This window comes from Eptatretus burgeri, chromosome 7 (assembly GCF_056783735.1).
Source record: "Eptatretus burgeri isolate ZD-2024b chromosome 7, Ebu_testis_v1, whole genome shotgun sequence".
NCBI lineage: Eukaryota > Metazoa > Chordata > Myxini > Myxiniformes > Myxinidae > Eptatretus > Eptatretus burgeri.
Genome location: NC_140967.1, coordinates 41408971 through 41424291, shown reverse-complemented (window position 1 = coordinate 41424291; position 15321 = coordinate 41408971). Strand labels below are relative to the sequence as shown.

Here is a 15321-nt window from a genome sequence, read left to right as displayed (position 1 = left end):
CTTCAACTTCGCACACTGCTGCCATCGCCAGCCTCCCTCCTCATGTTCCACCTTGGCTAACACCAAGCCTCGGAAAGACACTTCTGGAGTACTTTTTGGTGATGTCATGTTATTTTAATAAGTATGCACTTTCATTTTTCGTGTTGTCTTGTTATTTTCAACAACACTGCAATTGTCTTGTGATGTTGTGTGTGTGTGTGTGGGGGGGGGGGGGGGGTGGGAAGTTTGGAATAGGGAGGTGGAAGGGAAGAAGTATATCTCTGTTTGCCATATCTAATCTTTTTGAGAAGAAAAGGGGGGGGGGTGGAGGCAGAATTTGGAACCATATAATTCCAGCATTCCAGCTCTTTTACATAATTGCAGCTGCTTTTCAGGATGACCAAAGAACCATGGTTGGCTTTGACAGTGAAAAAGAGGTCACAGAATTTGCTGGTATTGTTCTATACCTTATCTAAGGATCAGAGGGGAGCATTGGGTTCAATGTGCCATCTATAAATTGCACAACGCAAATGAACTTCTCAGGCGATGCAGTGAGCAGAATTCCCACATGCTCATTCACGCCAATGGACAATGTTCTCACAATCGCACGTTTAGGATAAACTTCAGGTGTCTCGGTCTCCCACAGAACCTTAACATAAACTCCGCACTGTTCGGCCTCTCATTGTGTCACCTCGAGCTCTTCACAGCCGGCCGCAATCACTAACCTTTAATCTCGAGCAAAGCTTCTTCACGGCTCTACACCTTCCTGCTGTTCTGGATCCCATGGCTCCTGGACTGGACAGAGTCCCATATTCTCACCTCCAGAGCTGTTGCTGTTTGTAGCCAAGCCATTCCTCCCCCACCCCAGCCTCCATCCCACGTCGTTACCTTCCTTATTCCCACCATTACACCACATCCTTCTTCCATTTCTTTCCCTTCCACCTATCTGTCAACCAAACTTCCATGAAGGCACATTGATTGTGGACGACCAATTATGGAAGTCTTTAAAGAAGTGCAATGAAGTAAAATATTTTTGAATTTGGGACTACCAAAGTTTTCTATCAAGAAATTAATTTTCACTTTCACTTGGTTTTTATACATATGTATATAAATATGTTATATATAAATATATATATATATATATATATATATATATATATATATAATACATTTTTTGTTTTTTGACAATTGCACCGATCTCATACAGTTTTGGGTTGTTTTGAAGCATATTTGTGTCTTAAAACTGGCAAAGGTATCTCTTGATTGGATTCTCGTTAATTTCTGAGCTCTCCCCTCTTAGATTGGATTTTCCGTGTAATTGAATGATTAAAAATATTTTGTTTGTTTTTTGTTGTTTGTTTTAAGTGTTTTAAGTGTTTTAAGTGTTTGTTTTTTTTTAAATCACTACAGGTTGATAAGAGTATATTGACTGCCATAGGAAATTAGTTGACCTTTGTTTTTCATTGACGAAGGGCTAAAGCTCAAGACATAAGGTGCATTTCCTCTCCCTCTGTAGTAAGTGTACTCTAATCATCTCTTAGTTGATAAAATGGATCGTCCAATTTGGTTGGGCTGATGAAGATCTCTAATACACCATCAAAGTGGGTCTTTATGTCAGTTCTACAGGCAAATTGTAATTTTCATGTTTGACCTCTTCTAGAATAGGATGTTAACCTTACCTTAGGTGTTTTTTTCTTTTCTTTCTGATCTTTAACTTCTGTTATAATCCCACGAGTTGCATTTGGTGGGCCTCCAGAAGAAGAGTTCAAATAAAGATATTCAACGCATATTTTTTTATTTTTTTTATTTTAATTGAAGGTCGAAGGTTACAATCCTTGAAAGAGAAATGGTTGGCGTCAGGAAGGGCATCCGGCTGTAGAAACCATAGCTCCAAGGCTCGTGATGGCAATTCTAAAGTATGGGTGTGGTACATCCCGAAGTACCACGTGGATAAGTCGATATACATACGACAAAAAGAATGGCGGACAACTGAGAGGGAATGAGCTGTGCAGGCAAAGTGACTGTACTCGTGATGGTGAACAGCTCAAAATTGCTCATTGCATCCTGGTTAGAGTTTTTAAATGGGAACAGAGAACGATTAAAGATAGGAACTATCAATGTTGCTACGATGTCCTTCAATGGAGTATCCTATCACAGGAATGAGTAGAAAAGTCTTTGAAATGCTGAATAGTAGAGCTGATGTTTGTTGTCTTCAAGAAACGAGGTGGAAAGGGTGAAGTTCAAGGCTTAGTGGCCACACAACAAAAAACAAAATGTGAATTTTTATGCTGTGTACATCAAAGGGACATTGGTGTTCTCATTGCAAAAGGATTTACCCAAAAACCAACAGAAGTAAACCAATTCGGTGGTAGAATATAATGACACTGAAAATTATTATGGGAGGAGAAATTTTGAATGTTTTAAGCCGGTATGCGCCCCAAGCAATCTTTGGCGAAGAACAACGAAGACCATTTTGGATCGACTCGAAAATTTGGTTCAATAAGCTGCAAAGAAAAAGTGATTATCGGTGGAGATTCTGTGAGAAACCAAATGGATATAATGGTGCATTGGGTGTATTTGGATATGGTGAAAGGAATGGGGCAGGAGAAGCGACATGAGAAATGGCACAGGCAACAGATATGTCCTCGATATGAGACGGATATGTCTTACTTCAAGAAAATAAAACAACTCATGACTTATGCAAGTGGAATTGTAAAGAGACAGACTGAGTATCTGTTTGTGCGAAGGAGGGTAATCAATGTGAAAGTACGAGTAATAGCTGGTGAAGATTGTTTGGCTCAGCATTGATTTCTCGTTGGACATTTTTCCATTGCAAATGAAAAGAATAGCAATGGCCTCGAGTGAATTCTGCGCCTAAACGTTCGGAAGCTTAGAGATGCAAAAACAACAGAAAATATATTATTTGGGATTTTTTTTTTCCTGTGTGTGTGGCAGCTCCACTCTGAGCCTTCGATCTTGTAAACAAAAAAACAAAACAAAACAAAACAGACAGCAAGTCCAACTGGATTCATAATCGAAATAATAGAGGTAGGACAGATGTAGGAATGAAATTGATGACGAAGTTTTGTGGAAACATCTGAGAAGGAGGAGCATCACTGAAGATTGGGCAAGTAGCACTGCTTTGCCATTGTAGTGGGGCAACTTAGCATAACAATTGTGCATTTTGTGAGGAAAGCACCAAATTTGGCACACGAGTAGCCCAACATATTATGAACAGATTTGGATATTGGGCCATCTCAAAATTTTTGATGGCAGTGGAAAATGGCTGCCACAGCCATCAGCGGCTGAATTTGAGATGGCCCAATATCCAAATCTGTTCATAATATGTTAGGCGACTAGTGTGCCAAATTTGGTGCTTTCCTCACAAATTGCACAATTGTTATGCTATATTTAGCTAAGCTGCCCCACTATTGTTCAAGATTGAGGGAGACCCTTTATTACTTTCATCTTGGAGGAGTTAAACTAATTGAGCAGGCATTGAAAGTTTTTGAAAAGGTGGTTAAAAGAGAACTAGGAAAATGGTAAATACAGACAACTAGTTTGGCTTTATTCTAGGAAGGTCAACAACAGAAGGTACTTTTTATTTTGAGGCAAAGCTGAGAGAAGTGTTTGGCAAAGAAAAGGAAACTATCTTCTTCTTCTTCTTCTTCTTGTTCTTGTTCTTGTTCTTCTTCTTGTTCTTGTTCTTGTTCTTCTTCTTGTTCTTGTTCTTGTTCTTCTTCTTGTTCTTCTTCTTGTTCTTCTTCTTGTTGTTATTCTTCTTCTTGTTCTTATTCTTCTTGTTCTTCTTGTTCTTATTCTTCTTGTTCTTGTTCTTCTTCATGGCAGCTTGGCTGCTGGGGAGGTATTATTTTGTTGAGGTGCGACTATGCCGCTGATGCTGTGCCCCTACACCAATACACTGGTACTCATTTTGCCGTCATCGTAAGGATGATAGGCTGAATCAACCCCACCTGGTGTTAATTTAGCAGACAACGGGGCTCAAACTCAGGATCCTAAGATCCCAAGCCCACCACCCTAACCGCAAAGCCAACACCAGGTTATGTTTTCGTTGACCAAGAGAAAGCTCTGATCGAGTACCAGGAGCAATTGAATGGGCTCTCAGAAGGCAATTCCTCCCGGAAGAAATGGTAAAATTAGTCATGGGAAGGTATGAAATGGAAGGTATAAAATAAATTAAGAACTCTGGGATAGACAAATTTGGGATACACTAAAATGTTTGAAGTCGAGGTAGGATTACATAGGAATCCTGTTTTAAGTCCACCACTGTTTTTCATAGTGATAGGAGAATTTATGAAGAATGAAAGGTTGTGATTCCCATGCCAGTTATTGTGTGCTTGTTTAGTTAGTTTGTAGTGAATGCTGAAAGTGAAAAAGAAGCAAACGAGGTATTTAAGGAAGAGATGGGAAAGTTTAATAGAGAAGACTGGTGTATGCATGAACATTAATATAAGAAAGGTCATGGTGAACGGCGAAGGAGAAAGGAAAGAAAGCAGACGGTGGCCATGTTCAATATGTAGAAAAGGAGTTTAAAGGAATCCATCTCGATGTGGGCAGTGCTGTAAGACGGTGTCACAAGAGGTGCTGTGCTATCGCTGGAAATTTGGTGACAAAATTTAATGGAATTTTCACATGTAAAAGATGTAACGATCAATAATTTCAAGAGAAAGCCAAAGAACAAAAAAAAAAGAAAGAAAAGATGTGAACTCAAAATTCAATTTTGAGAATCTCAAAAGTTTGTCACCTTGGAGACATCGTAGAAGCATCACAAGCAGCACAATTAGTAGTAAGATTGAGAATATAATTGGCTTGGAATAGGTGGACATCTTTCATGAAGCACATAAATATTCCATGATCTGTAAAGGTTCGAGTTTAGTAAACCTGTTTTAGACCTGTGTTGATGTATTTAAGTGAAACGACGTGGACACTGTGGATCGAAGATGTAAGGATCATGGAAACAACAGAGATGACAATGATACGATGGATGAATGAATTATTTATGAAAGAAAGAATGACGAGCTCAGAAATACAATGTTTGTTGTCAGTTGTAGTCCTCAACACCGTGCTTTCTGCATCTTGCTTGCCTACAAATAATGGATAACCGATGTTATTTTCACGTTGTATTTATAACTAGCTTCTGGTAATTGATCTGTTTTTGTGGGTCCTGACATATTTACCCCACACACAAGAAGCGAAAAGTGGGGTAAAGCAATCGATTCAGGTCTGTCCGTCAGTCTGTATGTCTTTTATCGGTTTATGATCGAGGAACAGCTTATTTAAATTGAATGTTATATTTTGAACATTAATAGGAAGTCGAGTCTTTCGTTTTACCGTACGTTGACTCAGAATTCGTCTTGATCGCACATGCGCAGAGAGGAGTGAGATAATTTATTTATTTTTACTCTATTTACCTGTTTGCCATTCAAACAAAATTGAAAATCTTTACAAACAGGAAAGCAACTGTTTTAAATGATGTCATAATGGACACGTACGACAAACACGAATAACTGATGTAATGCGCAAGGTACGGTGTTGTAATGGACACTGGGAAAATGGCGGTAAAACTGGAATTTATTAATTTATTTATTTGACTTTTACAATCTTTATTTTATTTGAATTTAATTATATACTTGAAGAATGTAGAACACAAATGTCCTGTCAATACTTCCAAAACCCTCCAGTTTTGCAGTACAGTAGTTCAATTTAAAAAGGTTCATTGGGGTGGTGTATAAGGGTGATATTCAGGACCGCTTCTGCATTACTTCAATAGCGCTAAACTTTAGGATTTTCGTTGAAATCTTTACGATCGTTAAAATCATTATTTTATTAACATTGAAGTAACACTGCTTGGGGTATCATGTTCGATGAACTCTCGACTTCAATTATTATTTTAAACATTTTTTTTACGTATCTTGTTTGCTGATGTATGTTTTCAGCTCACCTGGGACTTAGTTCCGGGGAGCTTATGGGATGGCATGTTGTCCATCTGTCCGTCTGTCCGTCCACAAATACTTGCAACTTCTCTGAAACTACGCGTACGGTTTTGATGAAACTTTATCACAACCTTTATCACCGTGTATGTACCAAAGTTTGTTCATGGAATTTAAAAATATCGGGCCCAAACTGGGTCTACGGAGTTGCCCCCTGAAATATGTATGTACAGTATTTGCTTTAATCTCAGAAACTACACATGCAATGCTGATGAAACCTTACCATAACCTTCATCACCCGTGATGTACCAAAGTTTGTTCATGACATTATTAGGATATGGGTCGAGCGGGTGTAACCGCGGGTTGCCCCCCAAAATATGTATTTGCTTTCTTTTCCAAAATGACACGCACAATTTTGATATTCTTATTCTTGCATATGGCAGCTTGGCTGCAGGGTATCAATCATTTTGTTGGGGCGCGTCTATGCCGCTGATGCCGTGCCCCTATAGCCTCTCTCTCTCTATCTGCTGGTTGCATCATTGGTTTGGACGCAGCTATGCCGCTGATGCAGTGTCCCCCTAACCAGTACACTGGTGCTCATTTTGCCGACCTCGGAAGGATGACAGGCTGAGTCAACCTCCTGGTGTATTAATTCAGCGGCCAACGGGGCTTGCACTCAGAACCCTAATATCCCAAGCCAACCACCCTCACCACTCGGCCAACACCAGGCTTCACAGTTTTGATGAAACTTGACCACAATCTTTATCACCCGTGATGTAACAAGGTTTGTTCACGGCATTGAAAAAAACCCATTGGTATTTACTTTCTTCTCCGTTACATATTTTGTGGGTCATTCATGCCTTCCAGTGTTTACCTGGTTATCTTATCCAGATGCTACCAGGTGAGTGGTCGGGGGAATTGCCACTATTTTTTGTCATTAGTTTGGTGCAATGCAACAGGTAATAGAAATCCACAGGGAATTCTTCTTTCCCTCCCAATACCACACCGTTAACAATGGTGTACACGTTCCCACACCGACACGCCTATTCACACCAAGCGGTTCTCATAATCACGTGTTTTCGATAATCTTGGAACCTCTGAACACAAACTCCATGCATTTTGGTCTCTCACCGTGCCACCTCTAGCTATTGACACCCTGCTTCAATTTCCAGCCTTCATTCCCAAGTGAAACCTTGTCACAACCCAGCACCTTTGTGCAGAAAACTTCACGCTGTGATTCTTGACGGCTCGTGTGCTGGATAACATGTTCCCACCTCCACACTGCAGAAAATGTTTCTTGGAAACCTGGCCCTTAATTAACTTGGCATCATGAGCTTGCAATGAAAACGATGCTCTCCCTGGAGCTGCGACATTAAATCTGGAGGCAGCACCTATTTGTTTAACCTTCTGCATGCAGGCAGTAAAACAAGACCTAATCATCGTTATAAATTAATTTTCATGAACTAGTAGGATTCCCGTCATACAGACAAATCTCCTTGAGGAGTAACGAGAAGAAAAGTATGGCTCTTGACAACAGCTTGCAGACGCACAGACATGCACACAAGTTATAATACATGGGTCTCTTGGTCTCTTACTTTGGCATTATGCACATTCAAGGTACAAAATCAACTCGTGGTCAAATTGGACAACCTTGTTTAACCGTGCCTAAGGCAGTTTAGGTATGCTAATCGAGCCCATAGGCATTGCAGCATACCTCGAACCATGGGCAGTGTGGGCTTAGACACGCTCGGGTAGGGGTGTGGATAACTTTGATGTTATCCACATGAAAGATACTTGTACAAGTCGACTTGTGGTTGAATTAGATATAAAATTGTAATGGTTACACACTAAGCAGTGTGTTGGCTTAATGGTGAGGCAGGGTGGCCGGTTTGGGATCCTAGGGTCCTGAGTTCAAATCCCGCTGACCGTTGAATTAATACCAGGTGGGGTTGACTCAGCCCGTCGTCCTTCCGAGGTCGGCAAAATGAGTACCAGCTTGCTGGGATGATTGAACGTTTGAATATCCTGCGTCGGAGTGGCGACGCATCCAGGATTGTGTCCAACAGCCCAGGAGACTGCTTTGGCAGCATCGACACTCTCGACAGAGTATGGTCCCGATGGATTACTGACACAAGTGCTTAAGGCCACTTGAGGGAGCAATATTCAAGTTTGCGTCACTCACTCACTCACTCACTCACTCACTAACACATTGATTACAATATCCTCTTCTGGCCTTTCATGAGCAGTTTAGGCTAATTAATAGTCCATGATTTTCAATATATGCCTGGTGTTGGCTTAATGGTTAGGGTGGTGGGCTTGGGATCCTCAGGTCCTGAGTTCAAATCCCGTTCAGCTGTTAAATTAATACCAGGTGGGGTTAACTCGGCCTGTCATCCTTCCGAGGTCGGCAAAATGAGTGCCAGCATGCTGGTATACTGTGTCGGAGTGGCGACTCGTCCAGGATTGTGCCCAATAGCCAAGGAGACTGCTTAGGCAGAACCAACGCTCTGCACAGAGTATGATCCCGATGGATGGATGGATGGATTTTCAATATGGAACATTTAAATGGATTTTTAATTATTTGTAATTGTTTTTTTTCCCCACATATGCAAAAAAAGTCCCTTCTACCATGTTTGAAATGTCTATGCTGCTGTTGAATGAAGCTGAATGCAACTCTGGTCCTGTCAAGGTTCTAGTATTCAGAAAATGATGAACTTGGTTCACTTCGACTGTGTGCAATAATGTTGTATCTTTTTCTTGTTTTTTTTTTGCGTGCAGAAGTAAATGTGGTGCAGCATCTTAAACGATCATGGAAGTACTTCAAAGACTACCGACAGGCAAGGGTCCTTTGTTTTGCCCATCTCGCTACTGTTCCCCCATATCTGGTGTAATTACAAACCAGCATTCTAGAAACGTGCGATGGCAGACAATGAATACTGGAGAATACGCAACAAGGAGAATTGCAAATTTTTATAATGATCAAATTTGTTTTATAAAAACAAACAAACCGCTGTCGCTCTCGGGTGTTGGTGAACACGCCGTTCCGAGAACTCTTTAAACTTCGTCAAACATTCATCCCACTGTTTATTTCAAGGGCTGTTTTAGAATGTTGTCAGTTCCTCTATATTTTTTATACATAAAGAAATCTAAGTTTTGGTCAAGTTTCGGAGAACTGTCGTGGAAGATGAACATTACCCCCCAATAAATTTTTCAAAGTGACGATTCATCCGGTAAGATGTAATTCAATAAGAGATGGGATCAAGCATTGGAAATAAATCGCTCAAAATGCGATCTTGCACTGATTAGCCAATCGGCTTAAGCTGGTAACGGCCCGAGTTGAATTGGCCACTCCTCTTGTATGTTGTGTAAGGGTGTCATGTGATGATCATTGACGGCGAATGTCACGTGTTGAGTGTCACATGACTTTTGCTTCCGTTCACAGATGACGAGGAACATCCCAAGTGTCCCCGGTCCCACCCGTGTGATAAATTCGAGCAGAGACCTCTTTTCTCGTTTATCGTCTGTGCCGCCACTCTTTCACAAATACGTTCCTTTAATCCATGCCTGAAGCACTTATTTTATTCTCTGTCCAATATCACCACATCTTTGCTGCTAAAAGTATGGCCTTCTGCATGCAGGCAGTAAAACAAGACCTAATCATCGTTATAAATTAATTTTCATGAACTAGTGTCTGTGGATGAGAATACACCACTTAATCGCTTTCTGTGGGTCTCAGCCTGCGATACCATCCATGTTTTCAGTGGCTGTTAAGTCTCCCCATTGTAGTACTCTTTGCAGTCCACCTGATTGAATCTTAGACCATGGACTACATTGTGTTTCTTATCCTTTGGTGGGAAGGGATGGGAGCTGATCCTTCACATGCACTAGTTCATGAAGGGTGTTTTGGGGCTTGAAGGTAGAGTGGAGATCCCAAACCATGAGATGGATCGTTTTACCTTGTCCAGTGAAGTCTGCAACCAATGGTATGGTGACCAAACCTCTTATTTATTTATTTATTTATTTATTTATTTTTGTCTTGGCTGACTTGAATGATGGACTGTCATTGTGCATATTTCGGTCGTTCAGCTTTCAGAAAAGCCATCAGGGGAACTCCACTTTTGGAGCGCTTGTCTGATATTTTTTTCTCCTTCGCAATGTTCCTTTGGATAAATAACAATAAAATCAACTCGATGAATGAGGGTCCGAATCACTGAAAGCTTGTGAATTAATGGGCGGCGAGTCGAACTGGAGGTATTGGTTTGTGTAGCAGTACGACTAGTACAATGACAGTACATCATTCAAGTCGACCAAGAAAAAAAGCTTTGGTCACCGTACCATATCTTGCAGGTTTATTGGAAAAGGGTAAAACGATCCTGCTCAAGGTTTTGGATCTCCACTGCCTTTAAGCTCATAAACACCCTAAGACAACAACTTGAAGCATGTGAAGGTATGGACATACCTGTATGTCCATACATATAAGGCTGTATGGACATGTGGCTCGTTTTCCTGACTCTGATCCTGCTCACCAGATTCTCTCAGCGAGGGAGTCTCATGAGTGGAGGAGGCCAGTGGGTCGACCACGTGCCTCATGGTTGCAACAGGTTGACCATCATCTCAAGGAGATGGGGATGGGCCTGGCATCTGCCTGGGGGATGGCCAGACGGAGGCCCCTGGAGTACCGGCGGAAAGTGGACGCAGCGACGTGCTGTTCTGGCACATGCTCCCATACCTGACCTGAATCATTAACAACAAAAAAAAATTTACCATGTGATAATCCTGCACTATGTTCTCTTGTTTTGGTTTTGTGTTTTTGCACCAAAAAATTGGGACAAATTCTGCACCTGGTGTTTCTTTCAAAACCTTTTACTGATTTTTGTACATTATAGTTATGATACCAATACATTTGAGACGGACATTAAGCCGCAGAGATATGGACTGTGTCGAACTTTGGACTTGGTAGAAACACCGCAGCCCTATGTACATCTGGATTGAGAGAATGTTAGTTTTTTTCACTGCAGCTCTGTTTACCTCTGCGTTGGCAGAAGGGTATTTTTTTTAACCTGCAGCTCAATGTACCTCGACTAGAAACACGCGTGAGTGAATGTGCTCAGGCAAGATCACGTGATGTGCCATTGTCTCCTGTCACGTGACCCTCTGTGAGTAGAGGAGGCAACATAGGCCGACTTTTGTTTTCGCATATTTTTGTTTGCAGACAGTTGTGATTTCTTCATTTTTTTTCCTGGAAGATTGGTCACGTTCCATCAATATGCAAAATTTCAGCTTTCTTGTCTCCCTATAAAGTACTCAACATTTATATGAGTGAGTGAGTGGTTAAAAAAGAGCCAGAAAAAAAATTAGATTATACATACGTATTGTGTGAATTTGATGACTTGAATATTTTGCACTTTAACTTATTGTTACCTCCGTCACCAAAGGTGGAAGGAGATTTTGCTTTCACCCCTGTCTGTCTGTTTGTCTGTCTGAGTTCAGGATATCTCAAAAAGTTGTGGATGGATCCAGATCTGGCTACTAGAATTTTCGAAAGTTATTCTTCACCATTGAGAGATAGGACGAAACTGATTACATACATATATATATATATATATATATATATATATATATATATATATATATATATATATATATATATATACATATATATATATATATATATATATATATATATATATACATATATATATATATATATATATATATACATATATATATATCACGATATCTCAAAAAGTTTGGACAGATTCGGATGAAACTTGGTGGACAGGTTGGGTCTATGATAAGGACAAATTGATTTGATTTTGGTGAAGATCCAAATCCGGATCCGGATACGAGAGTTATTTAACTTTTTAAGTGATTCTCCACCATTGAGAGATAGCGCCAAAAACGATACCTAACATGATATCTGAAAGATTTATTGGGCCTGATATGATCTGGTGGATCAGGCATTGCATGGCGTCGGTATGTGTGCCACCAAGTGCCCTTCTAGTTTTTTTTTTCTGCTATCGCTACTGGCATGAGATGGAAAATTAGGCTCCTCAAGCAAGCTTCATGTGTTTGTGACATTTTTGCTAGATGATCATTGAGCCAACGAGCCTAAAACTGCTACCGGAACCCCTGAATGAGCCATACTACCAACCACCTTACACACTCGCGATCGAGCTCACGGGGATCCTCCTCCATCCAGAATGGTCGGTGAGTGTTGCTTTCAACTGAATCACTTCAAAATGATGGTGTACACACACTGCAGGCTTGTTAACCATAAAAGCACAAGATCAACAATGCTTGAAAATGTCCACTCAATTTTAGTCAGTCTCAGTTAGCACACTGCTTGCACAATTACTAATGACACCCACAATGACAGTTTACGCTAAAATCCAGCAAGGATATGAAGTGCCAGTCATACACTGTGATCGCTTGTCCATTGTCATCAGTTGTTTAGTAGTGTACCTGGTCTTGAGTTTTAATGAAATGGAAGGAAAGATCATAGGTCACAAATCGGTGATCTCATTGCCAACTTCGTTTCTTTCCTCGTCCTGGTGTATATTTTACTTTTAACATCAGTGCCAAATAAAGTCATGAGTGGCGCTCAAAGAGTTACATGCACAATATACTTGCAATAGTCCAAGACGTGGCAACGGGTTTTTTTCTCAACATACAGGGATGTATCAATATTATATATTACTAAAACTCTCATTATGTATGTATGTATGTTCCCGAAATACAGCCAAAACGGTACACGATAGTGCAAATAATTTAGGGCCACATTACTCACCATTCTCCAGCGGTGTGCAGTATCAAGTTTCGTTCAAATCGGGCAAGGAAAAAAAATTCAAAAAAATCAATTCCCGATTCAATCAAGTACTCTTCGGGAGAATTTGATCAACGCAAACAACCTCAGCGGTATAGTTTGCTGGAGCTATCTTTTTTTTTTTTCTTGAAATGATTTATTTTCAAATCTCAAACATTTAGTAGAGCCAAAGAACGATTTATTTTTAAGCATAAAATAAACATCGCCATTTTGATCTAATACTTCCGTGTTCGTTAATAAATAAAATTGTTTCGAAGATTACGCACAATAATTTATTCGACTTTCTTTTCTCTGTTTTTTTTTTCTTCACATTGATGCGCAATATCAAGTTTCGTTCAAATCGGGCAACAAAAAAATTATTAAAAAATGAATTCCCGATTCAGTCAAATACTCTTCGGGATTATTTGATCAATGCAAACAACCTCAGTGGAAAAGTTCACTCGAGCCATCTTCGTTTTCTTTTTTTTAAATGATTTTTTAAATCAACCGCTGTCACAATGGGAACCCAACGGGTTCACGGGTTATCTCGTATGTGATTAATAAGGGAAGAAACAAGTAGAGGCACGTTCAAAGTACTCAGTCCCCATGCCAAAGAAATAAATAAATACCATATCCCCCAGCGTGGGACATTGCCGGGGTGCCTTACCGCCTTGCAGTACATGGAGACGGAATTGGGAGGGAGTGGTGTACAATAATTGATTAATTACAAAATTAAAATAAATAAATAATAATCGTAAAATAATTATTTTCTTTATCAATTGGCTAGAGTATACCAAAACCCACCACTGTTTCATCCGAATATGTAACTTTTTGAAAATTAGGTAATTCATCGAAAAATGAATCATTATTTAATCGAATAATAATTAATTAATCAATAAATCAAAAATACCCTTTATAGCCAAATCACTTGTTCACTGTCATGTCCAAGTATCAGCTTCCTCGCTCAAAAGGTGCATGAGATATTGCCCAGATGAGAAAGAAAATAAAGTAATTAATAAATCGATAATAATTAATTAATTGATTGATGGATAAATCAAAATATACCTTTTTGCCAAAGCACATCTTCACTTTTGTCCCCAAATTTCAGCTTCTGAGATATCGCCCAGACAAACAAGAAAACAAGCAGTCAGAGACTGGTACTTATGAAATCGTCAACTTGACCTCTGACCTTGTCTAATAAAAGCTGTCTCGAGAGAAGGTAGTGACGCAAACCAGAAGTTTCTACGATGATTCTGTACCAAACCATCAAAAATCGTAACATCGACCGAAGCAAAAATCTCAATTTCGTGAATTTATGGAATTATGTTTGACCTCACTGTGACCTTGACCTTTGACCGATTTTGACCAAAATCTAATCAGCACTAGCCATCACCCTCCTGAATCACGTGGTTTAATTTGACATTGGTAGCTTCTTCCATTCTCGAGTTATCGTGCCTACAAACAAACAAACAGAAACGGAAGTCATCAATATACTTACGAAATCTTTAGATTTCGTAAGTAACAAATGTAAAAATGGAGAACTCCCTTCCTTCGGCGCCCGGCGATGATGTCATGCATCACCTGGATATGGAATTGGGAAGGAGCGGTGCACAATAAATGTACGGTATATCTTCTTCTTTCGGCTGCTCCCTTTAGGGGGTTGCCACAGCGGATCATGCGTATGATCCGCATAGTGATTTGGCACATGTTTTTACGCCGGATGCCCTTCCTGACGTAACCCTGGTCGCCTCTTACGACACAGGGATATGGTACACCTATTTTAACCGGGGTATACACCGGCCCAGTACACTGGTACTCATTTCGCCGACCTCGGAAGGATGACAGGCTGAGTCAACCCCCTGGAGTATTAATTCAGTGGCCCAACGGGGCTTGAACTCAGGACCTTTTGGATCCCAAGCCGTTGCCCTAACCACTGCGCCAACACCAGGCTTTAGTATATATTTAGTGACAATAAATGTACGGTATATATTGTTATGAAAATGACTTTGGGTTCAAATGAAGGGGCGAATTCGTTATTTTGTAGTTAATATTAGCATGAGGCATTTTGTGGCAGCCCAGTCTCGTCGTCGTCGCAATTGAGCGTACAGAGAGCTCATTGTCGCCCTAACTCCCATGTCTGTCTCTTTTCTCCTTTTCCCCCTCTTTAATTAATGTTCTTTATCCCTCCCCATTGTATTTTCTCACTTCCCCATGTGGCCGCAAGACCAACTTGGCGGGACTGCGTTTGTGAGGTCAGATGTGCGACGAAGTCAGCATGGTCAGTTCACTGATCGGGTAGGAGATTTGACGCACTGTGCCAAAATTATGGATCCATGTGTGCGATGTATGATGCACTGCATCATTATGGTGGAAGAAAGTGTGTGACCTTCAGCAGTGAAGGGGGGAACCTTGTCGCAGGAGGCATCTCCCGAGCATTTAAAAGCCTGAGAGAAGCTCGCCTCTCAGTCGGTGGTCACCAGTGAAGAAATTGGGAGTGGAGAATCGCTGCAGCCAGTGCCAGGCAGAGTCGCACACCGAATGGTAGAATCAGTGCCTGGGGTCGTGGGGGAGGAGAGATTGTGGCGA

At 40.6% G+C, this 15321-nt stretch overlaps 1 protein-coding gene across 2 annotated transcripts in view; it reads left to right on the top strand.

Moving 5' to 3' along the window:
* The window catches only part of TIMM50 (translocase of inner mitochondrial membrane 50), a 151961-nt gene that overhangs the window by 96905 nt on the left and 39735 nt on the right, over nt 1-15321 (top strand). For both annotated transcript variants that reach the window (XM_085888132.1, XM_085888134.1), the window contains exons 4-5: nt 8709-8767; nt 12021-12140. In XM_085888132.1, coding sequence (XP_085744258.1) covers nt 8709-8767; nt 12021-12140 — 179 coding nt within the window. The remainder of the gene's footprint in view (nt 1-8708; nt 8768-12020; nt 12141-15321) is intronic.